Source organism: Seriola aureovittata, chromosome 21 (assembly GCF_021018895.1).
Source record: "Seriola aureovittata isolate HTS-2021-v1 ecotype China chromosome 21, ASM2101889v1, whole genome shotgun sequence".
Lineage (NCBI taxonomy): Eukaryota > Metazoa > Chordata > Actinopteri > Carangiformes > Carangidae > Seriola > Seriola aureovittata.
In genome coordinates this window covers 7263691-7283785 of record NC_079384.1, presented here as the reverse complement: position 1 = coordinate 7283785, position 20095 = coordinate 7263691, and the positions used below count along the sequence as shown (strand labels likewise).

The 20095-nt window shown below is 44.4% G+C and overlaps 1 protein-coding gene across 4 annotated transcripts in view; it reads left to right on the top strand.

The window, feature by feature from the left end:
- The first annotated feature begins 4999 nt into the window (after window positions 1–4999).
- rhbdl1 (rhomboid, veinlet-like 1 (Drosophila)) overlaps window positions 5000–20095 on the top strand; it is a 41664-nt gene continuing 26568 nt past the window's right edge. For all 4 annotated transcript variants that reach the window (XR_008826304.1, XR_008826303.1, XM_056366545.1 and 1 more), the window contains exons 1-2: window positions 5000–5479; window positions 13253–13411. Coding sequence is in view for 2 of the 4 variants with exons in the window: in XM_056366545.1 (XP_056222520.1) it covers window positions 5441–5479; window positions 13253–13411 (198 nt within the window). In the remaining 2 variants the exon portion in view is untranslated. The remainder of the gene's footprint in view (window positions 5480–13252; window positions 13412–20095) is intronic.

Genomic DNA, 20095 nt, shown 5'->3' with positions numbered 1-20095 from the left:
TCACCAACAGAGGGCAGTCGCAGCTTAAAGAGCAAGTATCACAAGTAATTGTGTTATTTGTTATTCATATAATCTTAGACTTGGCTTAAATGTAATTAGTGCTGCTCCACAAACTGAGGATGTATAATTATGTCAAACACTTATATTAGATAGTAATTTGAAACAATACAATAAATGCAGACAGTAAAGGCACCAACTTCTGTTGTCGAGATCTGTTTAATATTCGAAACAGGGTCTTAATGAGAGTAGAGGAGTGATGAGCTGTGATTTTCAGGTTAACTCCGCTGGTGCACTGTGTTCGGTTTGTCAGCAGTCTTTGGATACTCTGTGGTTTGTATGTATGGATGTCAGCCAACAGTGCTGCCCCTCAGTAGTTTGAGATGCAACTGCAGCTTTGGACAGCAGAGGTCTCCCCTCACCTCAGCCTGACTGCTGTGACTCCCAAACCTCTCATAAGAAGCCGCTCAGAAACCCTGAAAACAACTGGAAGTGACACTATAATGTCAAAAATGGCAATTCATCTTTGAGAGAAAGATCTGTCGCCGAACAAGACGTGAGTTTTGCATAGACGGGGCTGAAAGAGTGGCCTCCTTATGAATTCAGATCTTGGCAGAGTTAAGTGAATTTGTAATACATCTTCTTTTATTAATATTCCCCTTTACCTTCCCTTTTCTCCTTAATTATCTCCCCTTTTCAACCTCCTTCCTCTAACACTCTCCTTCCCCTCCTTGGCTTCTTCCGTTTTTATGTCCCCATGAGATCCTCTAAATGGAGCATTTTGAACTAAGTGTGTCATTCAGTGACCTGATTTGTTTTTCTGCCGTTTTTCATCTTGCGGGTGATTCCCTCTATTGCACAATCACCACTGCTTGACATTCAGCGGCTGGAGTGAGAAATACCGTCTATTTTAATTCTCATGATTAGTGGGGGCTAACAGGTTCCAGAAATCCCCCGGAACAACCTGTCTCAGTATTTCATTAAAGATTAGGTCAGTTACAGGAGAACGACACTGTAATGCTGTGATCCTGCACATTGACAACATGTTAATGTTGTGTTAATTGTATTTTACACACTAGGACCAGCCATTATAAATGCCAACTCCTGGTCCTGTAGTCGAAATTTTATTTGGTCTTGTCTTGAGCTTTCAGACTGTAGCCCCCGTCTCTGAGTTCCTCTCGTCTCTTTCAGCTCGATTAATTTTTAAAACTTTCTCTTCCCCCTTTTTTCAGGGTGGTAGATGGCAGAAATGTTTCCTAGCGTACACTGGATTGCACTCCATCTCACTTGGATGTCCACACAGAGACACTGATGTGGCTGTTTCCCACCGGTCCAACCCGACAACCAGTTTGATTAAGATTTCATGAGGTAATTTCTGGTTATCGCTCTCTGCAGCACACCTTATATTCCTCTCTTCTCCATTAGGGGATATTTACTGGCCCTTGCTTGGCTGGTACACCTTTCTGATAATAAGAATCAGCAAAGTGCACAAAAGCTCAACGTGTATGCTTTGTAGCAGCAGTATGCCATTTCAGTGGATCTATGTGTGCAATATTGATTTATCGATCGGATCTTTGAAGTTTCTGACATCAAATGGTTCCCAGCTTGTATGGGCTTACAAGACATTCAAAAGGGGAACATTTCAAAAGATCTTTTACTTCTCCACCTCTGTATTCTGTCTCTGCTGCCATTTTCTCCTCAGTAAAAGCCTGTTCAACATTTATCTATAATTCAAAAAGAACCAGGAGTCTTTCATTTTGGTGGCTGCACATGGTGCGGTGTCGCAGTCCTCATGTCTACCTAGATTGCCAGGGTAAGGCACTAAATGAGATAAGTTACACATAAACACATCTTCCATCTATATAGTATCAAATCACTATCAAATGATTTCAAATTTTCTTACTATAACAATCGGTATCAAGGAAATCAGTATATGCATTTTAAAGCACGGTATCTGACTCTCATTTGTTAAGAAACAATGAAAAATCAAATGCTGGAAAATGTGTAAACGTAGATGTAGACGATCTAGATTTAAACTTTAATCAAGTACTGGTAAGGTAGGCAGATAGTATTTTTAAAAGAAAATACTGTGAAGCAGACGTGTGACAGCTAGCAGCTTTATAACTCCCAGATACTGTGACATTACAGCCCTGTGCAATCTTTTGTCGGAGCAGAAATTGACATTGCAATACTCAAAACGCCAAAGAGCCTGATTTTGCAGCCTTTAAGGGACCTAAAAGTCGAGACTGAGCAACTGTGACTGAATTTCCTTTAAGGAGGAGAAAACACAGGTTTAAATAAAGATTTGGTGCAACAAATGCAAGAAAAGAATGATTCAATCCCGGTTTAGAGTTAATCTTGGTTGGTGCAGCCCATTCCAAGGTTATGAAGTCGATTGGAGGAGCTTATTGTGCACATAGACAAATCCCCACGCATACAGTATGTGATGTACATAAGGAGCTTGCTCTATAGATAGGCATACATGCAGTCTTCGTGCTAAAACTCTGTTATAGACTGTGTAAAATTAAGACGCACTGAATCCAGACCTTTAAGGCAGAAGAGAAACTATTCTCACCCTGACACCGATAAATAAACACCTGCTGTATGGACCTCGAGGTCATTAAGCTGGTGAGGAAGAGTGCAGCCCGGTGGTCTAATTAATACGTGTTTCTGCCTCCCTGAAAGGTCTTGTTATTCTCTTCCCGGTCTCACGCCGAGGCTCGACCAGCGTTTTGTCTGCCGCTCTCAGCCCTTGTTAAAGAGGCGCAGGCTGCCTGAGTTCGTTCCTCCGCCTGCATCCATCCACCAGAGGTGAATAGAACATGAAGGGTTTAGTCAGGCTCAAGAGAGACCATTCAGCTGGGGACGCCTCAGGCAGCAGAGACAGCATTTCACTGGAGGGTTATCTTCCTCCGTCAGTCATCTGTATAATGTCACTGGGTGGCAGTGTAAGGGAAAACAATCACACTGGTTTGACCCTCGGTGCAGCTGTGATCCTAGTTGGCATCTTTTTCATATGTCCGTGTTGTTTACCTGCTTCTAGCACTACGTTTGCTCCATCAAGGACATTTGTGCCTTTTCATTGAATAGTATGTGATTGAATTGTGCTACACACTGTACATATTACATTTGGTTGTGTTGGGATGTTATCCGTACAGCCCATGCTCTTATTCTAGAGCGAACAGCCACTATAGCATCATCCTTTGGTTCAGTTTCCAAACATAGGTCATGGACCCCGGGTCTCTGCTTTATTTTCTTACTGCACTTGACTTTTTTTAGTTCACAGTACTAATCTGGTATTGTTTGATGGGAGTCTTTTCAGGTTACCAAGGCAACAGTTGAATGCAGTTTAATTCTGGATGTTCTTTCAATCTGTCTCATTTATTGCAGTTTGAAAATCCTCTAGCAGTGACCTCATAATTAGAATCGTCTTATTCATGTTCACAACTACAGAGTTTTGGAGACAAATTAATTCCTAACATTGATTAGCGGTTGAACAAAAAACCCTGTGGAGTGACTTCAGTCCTCTCTCAGAGAAAGGGAATCCTGTCGTTTCTATAGACTTGGATGGTCATTAAGGTTTTGTTTAAACAAGAGTGTGTCAGATGGCCATAAAGAAAGGTGACAAAGAAAGTCTGGGAGCTCTGCCATGTTCAAGGTGGCCTAGGCCCAGTCCATTAGGACAAATACAGCAGTTTACCAGTGGCTTCATCTAGTCAGCAGCATCAGTCTGAGCCAGTAAGGCACAAGACACATTGCTGTGATGAGTAGGTCCAGATTTAAAAAAAAAAAAAAAAAATTCTCCTCACATTGAGGAGGATTTACAAGCCTTCTTGCTTATAAGAAAAATGAAAGTCCAAACATCTGGTGCAATCATGGTACTTAAACAGGCAGAGGCACTGTTTGTCACGGAGCTAGAGGCTGAGTTACACTGCTGGTGGTAAATCTCACAGGAAACAGTGCAGAGGACTAGAAACGCTGCTGCTTCAACCAGGATCTGTTCGCTGAAGTCATCACTGGGTCACAACCCTGACGATGTATTCAGCTACAATCAACTCCAGGGCATTAAAGGCAGTTTCATATTTTTCTTATGAGTTAAGATTTACGTCTCCTCGCTGCTTCCTCCCCCGCCTTATCGCCATTGTCCTGAGGAGGAGGGGTCACTGCGGATTTGTGCAGAAAGGAATCACCTTTTAAAGGGGATCTCAATAAAATGAAGCACAGCCACTGGCTGCCGTCCAGTAACAAGTTGCTTTTCATCATTTGTATGTTTCGACCCTTCATGCTCTGCTCCCTGCATGCCAGTCTCTTTATTATGCATCAGATTAACATAAAAAGAGTCTTTGTTCTGGTATTACTTATAACAAACTATTGTATTGAGGATTCTGGTCTTGTGTTATTGTCGTAGTGGTATTCATTTGAGCTCACTGAAGGATCAGTGAGCCGTCCAAACAGTCTAATTCAATTTTATGTTTGTGCTAGTGTGGTGGGGGTGGGAAGACGCTTGATTGTGCAGCAGTGCATACAATGTGTTAATGTGCCAATGGTTATAATTAGCACAGGGATGTAAAGGATTCAGAGCAAGTCATAGTTTTTGAGTGGTATTGATAACATCAGTAGTATTATGCCTTTCAGCTCCTTTGTCTTGTGTAACCCTAAAATGAACACAATCATAACATGGTTAGGATTTTACCATATACATGTGTATTGGTAGCTTTTGTCTTGTTTACAGTGTGTGGGTTTGTGTGTGTGTGCCTGTCAGTAACAGACCAGACGTGTGCGTGGGGGGGGTCTGTGCGAGTAGTAAGCGCAAAGCCGCAGTGGAGCCCATCCCCTACTCCCTCCCTGAGATGCCTTACTTGTAGTGAGGAGAGGAGCCGCAGCCTCTGGCCACTCCTTCCCCTTCTGCAATTGGAAGAAAGAGGCCACCTCCCTCCCTTTTCCTCATTGGTATGCAAGCGGTGCAGTGTGTGTATGAGGAGAGGAAAGAGAGAGAGAGCGAGGTAGCAGTCAGTGCAATGGGATAGAGGAGAGCGAGGAGGAGGAGGAGGGAGGAGAGTGAATGAGAGCTGCTGGATCTGCCTTGCCTGCATGCCTGCCTGCCTGTCGTCTGCTGAAGCTGGGTTTACCGCCACACTGCACTGGCACAGAGCAGAGTCACGGCCCGTTTGCACCAACCGTCCTCACTCTCAGCACCGGGGTCTCACTCCAGCGACACCACCAGCAAGGAAAACCAGGGACCGAGCTCCCCAGGCTTTCTCCATCATCAAGGAGGGACGCAGCAGCTACGAAGGGGCCTGACGCTACAATTTAGGCACCAGCTGCTACCTCAACCAAATCCCCCTCCACCTTATCCCATCCTTACCAACACCACCACCACTCCTCTCTTGCTCCTCCCTATGCCCTTGTCCTCGGCGGCTCCACTCACCTCCCTGGCCAGTATATGGATAGAAGCTCCCTGTTTCAGCTCATACAAGAGCAGGTAAGCAAGTGAGCATGCAGCGGCAGGGGTTTCTATGGTTACGGGCTCCTGGCCACCTCGCCATCTATCCAGGGATTGAGACGTGGAGGCTGGGGTGAGAGCTGATGTCAGGATTGATAGCAGGGGCTGTTTGCATTGCACTGGCAAAATGAGAACATGAGACAACATGACGGACGCGAGCATCATGGAGCCATGTGGGCCCCGAGAATGTGAGGTCAGATCATGAGCCACAGCATGAGGGGGGTGGGGGTGGTGGGGGGTGGTAGTGGGGGGGCATCATGTCATGGTTCATGGAAGGGATAATTGGAGGGAGGGATGTGTGAGCAAAGAAATGGATGGTGTGCTCTATATGAATGGATGTATAGGTTGATTTGAATGTTGTATTCTTTATTTGAAGAATCATGTAATAATGGTCAGTTATCAAAGAGAAGTCATGTAGCTGCTGCATTAGCGTCTGCAGTAGTCATGCTGTGTGTGCATGGATGTGTGTGTCTGTACCTGTGAGAGCCTTTTTTCCTTGTGTTATTTTTTTTTTCTTTTTCTTTATCATCTCAGGGTCGAAAGAAGCAAAGATTTCAACATTATTCAGCTTTTCATTTCCGAGGGTCAAGCGACGAGGCAGTTTTCTGTGAAGCCCCCGGTCCCGGTTTTTTCCGTTTAGAATTGAATCTGTGATTCAGCTTTAAACTTTTCCCTAATTTTCAGCCCTGTCGTTGCAGATGATTGCCAAGAAGAAACACAGTGTAGGTGGCCATATTTACACCGGTGAAATATGTTCCTTTTGGCATTTGCTTTCTTAGAGTCATCTACCCGAGCTCCTGTTTTTACCCAATCAGAGCTATGTTTGAATTTAGCTTTGGTCAACCATCTCCAAAATTAACAAACCAGAATGGATGTGAAGGCAGATACCAAGAAAGCATGTATGTATTTGTGTTGTGCTCCCTAAAGACATATGTGATTTTGTGTTTGTGTGTGTGTGTGTGTGTGTGTGTGTGTGTGCTTGCGTGTGCGTGTGCGTGTGCGTGTATGTATCTCCAGCTTCTATTCCATGTCTGGTATTTAACTCAAGGCTTTCCAATGTGCCTTTTGGGGTTTGGCTTGATTGGCAGATATATTGGGCAATCGTTCTGTCCAAGAGGGAGAAATTGATTATCTGCTGCAGGGTCTTGGGGTCATGAGTGGCCCATCAGCAACGCATTGATCAGCAAACCCAAGAGCCTTCGGGAGACGTACATGTGTTTGTGTGTGTATCTGTGATCGTGTGCACAGTTACATTTTTATGAATGTGTGTGGAGGAAGTCCGTGTGGGTTGAGCGAGAAGATGCTCTGTGGTCACACCGGTGAGTCATTTACTGTATAAGCACTTCAGTGATAACAGCTACTTAGTGATACCTCAACAATACATATTCCTTCACAGACACATTTTAAATGCAGTATCAAAGAGGCTGACTCATCTGTGTCAATACCCATTTTCGATGCAGCAGGTCGCTGGGCTGGAGATGAAGCCAATATTTCCACACTGTAAACGACTGGTTGTTTTATTGATTGTGGGGTTTACTCTGCTTGTGCCAGTGTGTTCATATAGGCAGTTTGCAAAGCTACAGTCGAGCAGGCTACAGTCCTATTATGCTCAAGTCTAGACCAAATCACTCACACTGGCTGACAACGGGCTTTTTCCACTTTTGGGGCTCCATGCGGCGGCCTTTGATTTGGAAAAGGTCTCTCTAATTAAACTAGAATGAAGTGAAATCTGCCAACGGCTTTTGGACTGCGAACAGGCGAGCTTGTTTTTAACAAAGCCCTGCTGCCTGCCTAAACACCGGGCACTTTTTTTCTAATCTTTATCCAGGAAAATGTTTTCCAGAGCATGTCTCATGTTTTGCAGCTCTGCCCTCCAGATTTATATTGCCACATTCACCGGAGGCTTCCCACTATGACCATAGGATCCCCTCAGCCTCTAAGCAAATCCACAAGAGCAACCGGAGGGGCTTCTTTCTGACTTAATCACTGTCACTACTTATTTTTTCATAGTCTAGGATTTTGAACCTGCAACCACCTTTTTATAAATTTAGATTTGGCTCAACATTCCCTTCAGCCAAACATACACAAGACTTTAAAGCCACTAAACTTTAATGCTTTTGGGGTTTCCTGGAGTTTCTTAAAAACAGGATGGGATGTTTTGCACCCAAAGTGAAAGGACGCGTTTGGTTTACATGAGCACTGCAGGTCTAAAGCAGAGGGGAAATTGCAGCCCTGTCACTCTGAACCACATGAAAATGCTGCAGGGGGAGAGAAAAGGAAAGCAACAGTGGCAACAGGAGTGAGTTTATTAGTCTTTGTCTGCAGAAGGTTGCAATGCTGAGCTCAGGCTATTTCTGGCCTATGCAGGCTCACACATATGCTCATGATCAGAGTATGCGCACACACACACACACACACAGACACGGTTTCTCTGATAGTCTTTCCATTGCAGTGCCACTGATAAGGCAAGTTGATGGTCGGTAGCACTCAGCCACTAAAGTACGCTATCATTAGTCGCTGAATATCTCCCCTATGTGTTGTTCCTTTCTTATCTGGCTTATTTATATCTCTCCCATAAGGACTTGGGGTTCTGAATACTATTCTGACATATTTATGTCAAATAGAAAGAGTAAGGTTCTTATACACTGTCCCCTTTCATCATTTTCTGATGCTGATTTGCATTGAGTTGTACTTGAAAATCCCCCTGGCTGTTTGTACTGTGTTGAAACGCCAGGAAGTGTAGTCAGATGATTGTTTGCATCAAGGCAAATTCCTTGGATGTCTCTCTTCAGTCGTCTCCACCTGGGCCATCATGCTGCAGAGCCACAGTGGTAAAGTTTGAGTGTAATGGTGGAAACAGCAGTGCACAACATCCACTGTGATAATTACAGAGTGAGTGGCCCAGTTGTTGGTGAACACCAGTGAATCCTGAGGGCAACAGAGAGGGTTTTATCTGGTGCTATGCAAATGTGCTGTGCCCTGTAAATGCCACTGCCCTCTACAGATACACAGCCCCGTTCAGGCTTGACCATCTTGTTCACAGAGACCAAATTAGTCTGTAGTATTGGCTCTGTGTCAGCGGGTTAGCACTGTGTCACAGAGACTGGGCCTGGAAACCGTACCAGTGCTGCTGCTTTCCCATCTCATGGAAGTTATGAGTAAATACTGTTAGTTCAAAATCTAGAATAAAACTTCAGACTCCAGCTCCATTATGTAATCAAAAGTAAGATAAAAACCAACATTTTGGCCATTGGCTTGGTAAGTTGCTATTAGGACTTTTTCTACTCTTGCTTTTGACACCACAAAAGTTTTGTAAAAAGTCGTTATAAGCTGTAGCTTCAGCCTACACCTTTCCTGTCGGCAGACTTTTTCTGTTGTTTTTTGATGTTGTATAGTTTTATTTTTACTGTAGTGTTTTCTGGGAGTAATTGCTTTTCTGTTAAATTTCCTAATGTTGTTTGAATTATTTACAGACCAAATGCTTCTATTTCGAATTCAAAATATCTGACCAGGTGGTAATTATTGCTGTGTAAGTGTGTACAAATATTGCATTCTTCGAAGTCAATCCTAATTTAATGTGAATAATCCAGACAGCAGAAGGTAATAAGATTTAAGCCTACTTCTACTTCTTCTTGTAGATTAGATGTTCGGTGACAAATGCTGATCATTTCGTTTCCTGGATCTGAAAGTGATGGCTTCAAAGTGCTTGTTATATCTGATCACCGTCCCAAAACCTCAAGAAAATTAATTTATACTCATAAAAGACAAAGAAAACAGACTATGTTCACATTTAAGAAACTGGAAGTGGTTCTTTTTTTGGCTTTTTTTTTTTCTCCGTCATTTTCCGTTAATCAACTAATTGATTAATCAACTAATTGGTGACTGTGGGATTAGAGAGTCACACTGGGGACATCTGATTACCTGGTAAAGATAATCAGAATTCCTTTACCAGACGAAAAGCAGGAAGATCCTGATTTTTGCCGTTTTGAGTTGCCTAGCAATGAAGGTGAATGTATGCAAATTGTAACCATCGGAATCTTTACCATCTCTACTTTCTGCCCCATGTAATGTGTATGAGCTACAACGCTGCTAGTGCGACATACAGTGGCTGGCTTATCGTTGACTGTGTGTCAGTACTCTGCTTGTTGGATGACAGGACCTGCTCTGTTTCAGCCCACTGGCTGCACTTCTATCATAGCTGGAGGTTTGGTCCTTGAGCCCCTGTGGACCAGACTGATAAGTCAGTCGTGGGCTGAGGTCAGTCTGAGACGCTGCGCTGAAGGTAATGGAGGTCCTGGGGGTTAACACTGAGATCATTCCCCGACAGTCAGCGATCCACTCCTCTTTGCCCCCTTCCTGCTCCTCATACTCCTCATGCACATTCATCCTGTCTGGTCCAACCCCTCCCACTTGCTCCTGAACCAGCCTAGTTTGGTTGCGCTCTCTGCCTCAACACCTCCACCTTCCATCCCCGCCTTCCTTCACATCTAAACACTGCCTCTGTCTTATTACCACTTCATTCTCATCTCATTGGTGTCGCTCAATCCATCTCTATCATCTCAATTCTATTTTTTCTTCCCTTCTCAGGCATCTCTATCCCTCCCTCCTTTCATCGTCTCCTTCTCTCCCCTCCCTTTTGTGTCTTTCCTTTGCCTCTCGAGCGCCAATATGTCGAAGGGGGGGGGTGCAAGAAAGGGATGACACACAGGCGACTGGTAACCATGGAAACGCATGCAGCTTGTCAAAGTGTCGCCCTCACCAGTGTTGGATCGCTTCAATAACTGCTTCCCTCTGTGCTTTTGCCCTCCTTCTTCCAACCCTTTCTTCTCTCCGTCTCTCTGTCTGTCCCCTCTCTCTCTCATTCATGCACGTCACCAGCGTGCCCAAGAAAAAAAACAACAACAACAAAAAAAAACAGGCTCTTCTTGCCAACACTCATTCATCTCAGTGTACCTCATCTCGCTAATTGATAACCCTAATTGGGTACAAGAACCAATCCTCCACCTCCTTGTATCCTCAGCAGACTGCCTCCCCCGTGCAACGTTTCCTCCTGAATAAGGTCAGACTGCGAAGGGAATAGTATCTGTGCAGTGTGACAGCTCAGCGTCAACACTTGGTTTGCATAAATGTGCGCAGCCATATACAGTGTGCCGCTGTGTCTGAGTCTGTGCTGCTGCTGTATGTGTAGTGATGTGCTGACATATGGAGGCTGACAGTTATCAGACGTCCCCAGTGTGGCTCTCTGTTCCCCCTGTCAGCCCGGGCTGAGCCAGGAGCACATTAGAATCTGATCTATCTCCCCTCTGTGGCAAGTGGATGCAGAGCACTGGAGTGTGTCACAGCCCTCTTATAGGAAAGAGAAGAAGAGGACTCACTGCCTGACTGCTGGGCCCGGCAGACGCACAGAATAACAGCATTTTTATATTCTCTGCGTGGTTTGTCTCACTCCAGTCTCCTCTCTGGCTGTCTCTGTTTTGCTGTCCTCTCTTTGCATACCTTCTCCCTCCGTCTGCTATTCCCTTGATTTCAACATTTTTCATTTCTTACATTGCACCGACCGACCGACCGACCGACCACCCACCTCTCTCTCCCGTTTGCCACCTCTTTCCACTCTGCGTTCTTTTTTGTGCTTTCTCTTCCCCCTGCATTCCCCACATGTCGTCCTGGCGCCCTACACATCTTAAACACTGGCCTTATCTGCACCATTTTGCTCAGCTCTCCTCAAGGGAAAAGCGGGGCCGTGTTTTAACAAACGTCCATGGAACACACTGTTAAAGGGATTATCTAAAAATAAACCTGGGCCCGTTTTCTTTCCCATCTTTGTTCATTTTTATTCACGAATTTGGTTTTATGTGTGTTTCAGGCTGCCTTGTAATCGCCGTCTGTCAGGCTCTGCTAACTAGGAGCTGAGTGGTGAGGTTACAGTGGGATATGTGAGGAACAATGAGCAGGAGGGAGATATTCTATGGATCTTCATTTAAAAAAAAAAAAAAAAAAAGTCCTCACTCAAACATTGTCCATGATGTGAAGAGTGTTCAGTATCAGTGTATCAGTAAATGTCCTGGAGTCAACAATGGTTGTATTTGCACAGATTCTTTGTTTATAATGGATATAGGATTTTTTCCCCCTTCTGTTTAGAGTTGTGTTTGTGTAGAGCATTGTCACTAACGAAATCCCCTCTCCACTACTATCAACCAGCAGTGGGAAAACACTCATTCTGAGTCAAGCATCCTCAAAACTAACCCATTAGATCCTGCCTCCACTGCACTCTCCCATGTGAATAAATACATAAGTGTTCAGGGGAATGAAAGAGGCAGATTAAATGCAGTTAAAGGGATGCTTGTGTTCAACTAAATGACTGTAAAAACCCCTGGAAACAGTGTAAGGGGGAAGCAAAGCACATACAGTAAACATGTTCAGGAGGCGATTGATCTTCTTTGCTCCTTCGTTGAGCAGCAGAGCTTTAAGCTCTGAGCCTCCCGCAGTACAGACTGACACGGCGCAGCGTAGTTTAATGCCGCTCTCCTCATGCAGCCGCTGTAACACCTTTGTCTAACCGTGTCAGAGCAGGCCGGGTCCAGACTAAGGCGGCCTAGATGGGATTCTTCCCGCGGACTCATGACATGGCCAACGATGATCCAGCACGACTGACTCCACACTGACGCAACATCTGAAAGCTCACTCCTCCCTGGGGCAACAAGAGGCTGTTGGTTTACTATCCGAAACCTAATGAGGCTGTGTTAGCATTCAGGAAACAGTAAAATGAGAAGCAGCAAGGGCTCGTTCCATGTGGTCTCTTTGTACTGCTCCAGATTGTCCACAGGCACATTTTCACAAACACAGTCAGATGCACTAAGGAGAGCTGGCATGAGAAATTAACACTCTATAGGAGAGCAATTGAATTGCATTTAAGAGGAGAAGGTAAGAGAAGAAAATCAAGTGATAAGTATGTGAAGCTGTTGCCCAAAAACCCACATTACATAAACCAAGCGTAGATACACACCCTATACTTTACAAGCCATTTTTAACCCCGCGCTATTTTAGACGACTGCACTCAGCCATTTTTATGACACTCTCTCGCTTAAATCAATTACGAGGAGCAGCGGTGGCGTAAGGCATCAGCAGTAATAACCCATGGGACTGTGGGTCTCAGTGAGTGAGTGGTGATTATAAAAACCACAGTGACTGCGAGCTGCAAATGTGACCAAGGACAGACCGACACAGTGAAATGAAGCATCCCCTCAGAAACAAAGACTGAAAAGTCAACCTCATTTAATGCTGAGGATTTTTTTTTTTTTTTTTTTTTTCACAGAAACTGCAGGTCACTGCATATTAGAATGAGATGCCCGTCTGTCTCTTCTTGCTGCTCCCAACAACAACAACCATCTTGCTGTTTGCTTAAGCAGGCCTGCTCTTGTAATGAGGTTGAATGGGGCATTTTCTTAAGGCAGGTCCAATTCTTTCAAATGCATCATAGAGCCCACACAGCTTCATTAATACAGTGTCACTGTCTGAGCTTATGCCATCAGCCCTGTAGCTCTCATTTGTCTTTTTGAGTATCTGTTGTGTCTCTGTGTGTGTGTGTGTGTATATATATCTCAGCTGTCTTTTACTGATGCATCTCCCTCAGGGCAAACTGTCACTTCATCTCTGCAGCGCTGCTTATTATTAAAAACAATCCTAACAGAAACAATATCTTCAATACAAACTGTTTCTGAGAGTGGGCTGTTGTTTTTGCTTGTTTTTTTCCAGCTGGACCCAGAGAACACCGGTTTCATTGCAGTGGAGAACTTCACCAGCTTGGTGGAGCACCATGAGCTGCAGCTGGACCCGTCCAAACTGGACATGCTGTTAGCCCTCGTCCAGAGCAATGACGAGGGACAGGTGTGCTACCAGGAGCTCATCGAGCTGGTGAGTGGAAACCAGAAGCACGCACACAGACACAGAGAGTAAGAAACGCAGAGGGAGACACATAAAAGCTGTTCTGCTGCACAGACACAGATTTCCACACATGCTCAGATTTTTGTTGGATTTCAGAAAAGGTTACAGAATTGATTCAGACAGAGCCAGGAAGCTCCGCAGTGGCGAAAATTGACTCAACCATTCAGGTCGTTGTCCTGCTTAAGGAGGATCAATCTTTCCAGTTAATGTGTCGGTAAATCCAGACACTTAACCTCACCAGCCATGCACAGCAAGTACTGGAAAACACCCGCACCAAGCTGATAGAACCACAGTATTAAAGCAACAAATTTTATTTATGGTAAGTGATGCATTCAGACACTCCTCACTGGCCTACTCCCAACCATTTTATACAGATGTACACTGACATGCGAACAGTCCATGTACTATTATATTCCCTTCACTTCACCTGTAGATGCCTTGTTCTGACTCAGTTTTTGTCCTCCTCTGCTTTGAATGTGAGGTCAGGCTTTTCGTTCTTTCTCTCTTCTTCTTATTCATTCCCTGCCTCTTCGCATATCTGTGTTTACAGTTGTGCTTCTATTAGAAATTCATGTAGAGCTTTATATGCGAAAGGCTGATTCACTCCGAGCGCGTAGATGAGCACCTGCCTTCAGCTCCTGGCACCATACGGGTGTAAGCACTGTGATTAATTCAACACAACGCAACTCCTGGCATATTTTCTCTTCCTTAAGCTCATTCCCCCCTCTCTTGCTTTCTCTTTCTATTTATCCCTCTCTTTCTCTTTCTCTTTCATTTTTCTTTTGGTATCTCTTTCTCTTGCGTGGTGTTGTGCTACCCGTGGTTTGTAATGAAGGCCACACGAGGCCACTCACTTTGGAGCAGGACCCATGTCTGAGGTCGATGCAGAGAAATGACTTTAGAGGTGATGCTCCTACAGTGCTGCTTCTCTTTTTCATCACGCTCCTTCTTGGAAGTGTACAGCTCTCTTCCTCCGCCATTCTTCAAGTGTTGTTATTCTTTTTGATCCATCTCATTTCACTGCATTCTCATCTTCAACCCTCCCGTTTCTCGAGCTGTGTAATATCATCCCCCTTTATTTTGTACCTGCCTCCTTGAACCCTCAAATCTCATTTCCTTCTCTTTCATTCTACACTCCTTGTGAGCATATGTTAGGTGAAAAAAAAACAAAAAGAAAAACTCTGCCTCGCCTCCAACGTCATCAGGGAGAAACTTTTAAAATTACCCATCAGCCAAATGCAAATTACCTTCGATTAGCCCAGCATTGGCAGTAGCAGGCAGTAATCTGAGGTAATTTGAGAACGCCCAGCCTCACACAGATATCGACCTCCAGGTCTGATTTGAACGCACACACAACATACCCGCACTGCTCTGCACATGCATGCAATTTGCATAAACACAAACACTTTCAAGCATCTTATTATTGATTAATGCGGCCGCCCACTTCCTCTCCGTCTGTCTCACCAGTCACACACAGTCATACACATACTGTCTCATATGCAGACAAACTCTCATTCATACACATGAGCGCTGCCAGTACAGATTTGCTGACTAATTTAGAAGGTATTTGAATGTTGATGTGAGCCCGGCCCCCCGTCGTGGAGCATGTGATGCGTGAGCTCTGCAGGTCTCTGTTCTCTGGGATGAGCTCCAGGCAGCCACGGGGGAAAGTGCCGCATGTAGCATGACATTTTCAAGCAGGTCATCAACAAACACCTCCAGCCTTCTTCCTCTCCTCCTCTCCTTCCTCTCTGCCGCTCTCTGGCTTTTTTTAAAATTTTCACCTAAATCTCTTTAGTTTCCTCATTTCATCTGTAGTTTGTGTCTTTTGCTCTTCTCTCTACCTCCGTTCACGTCTGTGTATCTCAGGCAGATTTATGAGCAGATCTCCACAGTGTGTGATAGATGACCGTCGTATTTTTGATTTGGAAAGTTCAGTGCTGCCATTATATTATAGCAAGTGCCTAAAGTCTGGTGTCTGTATTGATTTGTGATCTGGCCTCAACTGAAGGTGGAACTGCCCTGCACATTATTAAAATGGACATAGCAAGATGCAGAGAGTTTGTGTGTGGATGCGTGTGTGCTCAGTCTGCGCCTTTTCGATTTTCTGAGCCCACAAGCCGTTGAGATTTTCTCTTAGTTGTGTCTCTAACCGATGTTCAACATTTTCCTGATTTGTTGTTCTACATTCACTCAAAGCAGCCGTGAATCCAAACTGCTTCTCTCGACCTCAGTGGGTGTAAATGTGTTTGAATCGCACCGTTAGGCAGCAGCTTCTCTGGCGTGTGCGTGTGTGTGCGTGTGTGTGTGTGTGTGTGTCTGTGTGTACAAGACTGTCTCTGACATCGTTCGTGTTCAACCCATCTTTCATGCGGGGTGATCTTAGCCAGAGAACTCCATCAGTTCAGCCAGAAGGGTGAATAAGTAACGCTCTGCTAAAACCTCTCTTGGGGAGCTGTACACACACACACACACGCATACAGACAGACACACACACACACACACACACACACACACACACACACACACACACACACACACACACACTCAAACATATACACTCCCAAAGAGTTTGGGTCTGTATCTCACGTTTGCACAAAAATCCCACACAGCAAAACAGCCAGCACACATTTAACACACTGTGACACGTTTCCACACAATTACACACAGACATTTTGTCAATGCGGGGGGGGCTGAGAGACACCCGAGGTGTCGAAGTCCGCACATGGCAGCGCTCTGAAGGACGACTCTGTGATAGACGAGCATCTGTTTTTGAAGTGAGGGTAAAACCGGGCCGTCCTGGAGTCAGATATATTCCCTACATATGTAATTGAAGAAGTGTGTCATTGTTTTCCTTCGGGTGGTAATTTGGGTAATGTTCAACGGGGATCCAAAATGGCTGCCATGGTTAATTACACAGGAGGAGGGTGTGTTTTGGAGATTATGGTGGGAGATTCTCTTTGTTCAGGTTGAAGGATTTTAAGACTGTTGCTTTGTGCTTCATTTTTTTACCCAAATGTTGCACTTAGATTTTCTGTTCCCTCAGGACGTATAGTTAGAGAAACACTTATGTAATTTTTCTATTAAAATGTTCTGCTATAAAGCGAGTGCTTTGTGGCATTTGGAGCAGGTTTGTAAGAGAGAGCTCTTACAGACAGCAGATATGAACTTTGGCTACTGTCCTTGTCAAGAGATACTCTGCACGTAAACGATGACCAGGATTTTTACATTTTCAGGTCTTTTCAAGTCACATTAAGTGCCCTCAGTGCATCTGTCTCCATGGACACAGATGCTACCTATCAACATCACATCCTGCACCAAACTCAATTCAAGGCTTTCTGTTTTCCTAGGGTTGCCAGCTAAAAGTGATGCACTTTGTTTAAGTGTCCTGGAGTGAGTTTTTTTTTTTTCTTCTTCTTCTTTTTCTAAGTTTTAGCACCGCAATGATTAAACCATGAAGGAAGGCTGTGGCCACAAACTGCTGGAGGAAAAAAAGGTGGACTCTCATTTTAAAAGGATTTGGGCAAGAAAGAACCTGAGTATCTGGGTCAGAGTAGAATCAGCGAGGCTTGAGATCCGCAGTGATTTAGATTCTGCTATGAGAGTGCGTGTGCCAGAGAGAGAGAGAGAGAGAGAGAGCAAGGGAGAGGGGGATTTTGGTCCTCTGAATGACTCACAAATTAGATAGTAAATGGGCATAGTGACACTGTTAGTCCAGTGGTGGTGAATCACTATGTAAGCTTGGTTAATTGGCACAATCTCCTAATATTCAGGCAACAATAAATGATTTACGCGTGTGTGAAAGATGGTCATTACCATAAACTCTGAGCAAAATCGGAAAAGTTTATGGATTTTTTTGTATCTGCAGTGCAGATTCCTGAATGGCCTTTAAAACTTTTTTTTTTTTGTTATTACTAATTAGTATTGAGCTGTGAGGTATTGACCATGTGGTCTGGCTAATTAATCCATCAAGGACAATTGACTAAAGCTGAGAGCAGCATGTACAGTAGGCAACACACAGCCACCAGGAGGAGGAGGCTGGACCCTTGCTGTTTGACACACACACACACACACACACACACACACACACACACACACACACACACACACACACACACACACTGCTGTCTGCTTGGCCCATTCAACCATCCCTAAAGGGGAATACTATCTTTATCTTTGTGCTCTCAGCCTCAGCATCAATTATTCCCTGGCAGACGTTGCCTCGTCAGGGAACTTCCACTGTTACCAGTAGTGTACAAGTCAGAGGTCCCCCCCCACACACCCACACACCCACACACACACACAACACACACACACACACACACACACACACACACACACACACACATACACAGACACACACACACACACACACAAACGTTTCATGTCATATCATGTGATTTTCAGTGCACCTCGCTCTGTCTCTCCTCTCAGTACATTATTACAAGTTGAGGCTGCTCGTGTGCGCCTCATTGTCTGTTCGCCGTCTCCCTCCTGTCGTCACTTCAAAAGGCAGCTAGTGCTCACTTTAGAGGCGGCAGCCCTGCGTGTCAGAGGAGGCAAAGCAGAATGACAGCTATGCTTAGCCGTGTCTCGGGGGAGGAAATTTTCACAGAGTCAGTATGAATGGGTGAGAATACAACGCGATGTGGGGAGGCGACAGGTGTTGTCACCGAGCCAAACGCGGATGAAATAAAGTCACTAGAGGAAGAAAACACAATTATAGATACATCTCTAACCTCTCTCTACCCCACCTCGCCTGCTTACATAAACACACTCCTTCTTTTCCTTTGTGATTTCAACAGTATGAAGATGTTTAGCCTCACCTTCACTGTCCACTGGTGGCCTCCAGAACCTGTAAATTGGTCTCGGCCAGGCAGGCAACTCATCTTGCCTTCTTAATTTCCCCCCTCTCTGCCGTCTAATGTCCCTCTACTCCTCTTCTTCGGCTTTCACTCCCTGCCTCAAGTATAGTATAATTGCATTTTCCAGGCCTGATTTCCATACTAAATATGCATCCCTCCATCTGCGAGAGAGCCAGCAGCCCAGCTCAACGTCGCTCTGGTTATCACTGTGCAACAGGCCCTCACACCCTCACTGTACAACCACCAGTGTCATAATTACCCACGGTTAGGGTAGTTACCACGTCCTGCTCTGCTAACTTCCAAAAGGGATTAACACTTTTTTTTTTCCTGTTTTTCCTGAGTGATTTCTTGAAAAGGAAAAAAAAAAGGCGGTGGCTCCATTTGTGGAGCAATCTGTTCATTACCTCTTCATTATTTGCTCATTTATTTGCAGTCTTTGTCCTCCAGTATGTTTAGCTCATTAGCTTTTATAGATATTGACCCACAATTTCTTTCACTATGCCCCCTGCTGTGTCTACAATATAATGAGCCTACAAGCAGCAGGACCTGGTTAATGAATTACGAATGGTCTACTTCAACAGTGGGTTGTACTTCCTACAGGCCCCCTCTCGAGGTTTCATTACGCTTCACATGAAGCTGCCATATTGTCTAAGGTTACTGTTAGGAGAAACCTATACACAGGGTCTGCTGTTGTCGGTTTTTTACTGTCAACAATAGCAGCTGCTGCTGCAGCTCCACTGCTTTTTCTGGAAACTCATTCTCATGAAGTGTCACATCACATCATAACATGTAGATAATTGCTTAGTCAGCCAGTTGTCCTCAAAGGAGCTGTATTGTTTTAGCTACACTGGAGACTTCAGGCATCTGGCTTCGTTTGAGTATCGGCGATCAAATGATTCTTACACACGCTCGCTGTCTGTAAGGAAATGCAGATATTTACTCCAAAGGATCCGTGATAGCTGGTCAGACAGTATTTTCAGTGGTAACTCTGGTGGAAAAGAACTCTCTGTGTTGTTATCCTGACAGTCCTCTGCCTCGGCTGTCAAAATAGTGGCATTAGGATAGTTTTCATCCTAAGCCTCTATTAAAGAACTTATCAAGAGTTGGTCCTGCTGGCCTGCGGGCTGCTGCAGAGCTCCTGCTCACTAAGCAAACCTGGAGTCTGTGATAACATGACACACACACACACACACACACACACACACACACACACACACACACACACACACACACTTTCTCTTCTTCAATAGAATGGTTCCTCTTAACAAAGATTTGCTTTTCAAGGGCAAAATCACTTCAACAGCCAATTTGTTATGTCTGAGCTGCAATCAGCAGTCACACTTACATTTAGTCTAAATCAAAAACAACTTATACATTATTCAAGTTTCTTATCAGCCGTGAATACTCAGCTACAGTTCTGTCAAAAAGCAAAAACTGATCACCAGTTATTTTTACATGTAACATGTTTTTCATATTAATATTTTAATTGCAACCAAGATATATGAAGAAAAAGACCATCTATTTCTAACGCCAGTTAAATACAATTGGCACTTATTGCAGATTCATAAAGTACCTCCTCATTTCTGCACTAATTAGAATAAGATCTTCCACTGCCACTCATAAGGAAAAAAATGTTTCACCAAACAGCATAATGCTTTCAGTACTGCTATTTCTCTTTTATGTCTGCATCACACAGATGGGACTGGAGAAGCTGTCAAAGTATGAACAAAAGGAATTTGAGCTGTTTTTAAGATGCTGATTAATCGTTGTGTGATAAACTGTTCTCCGT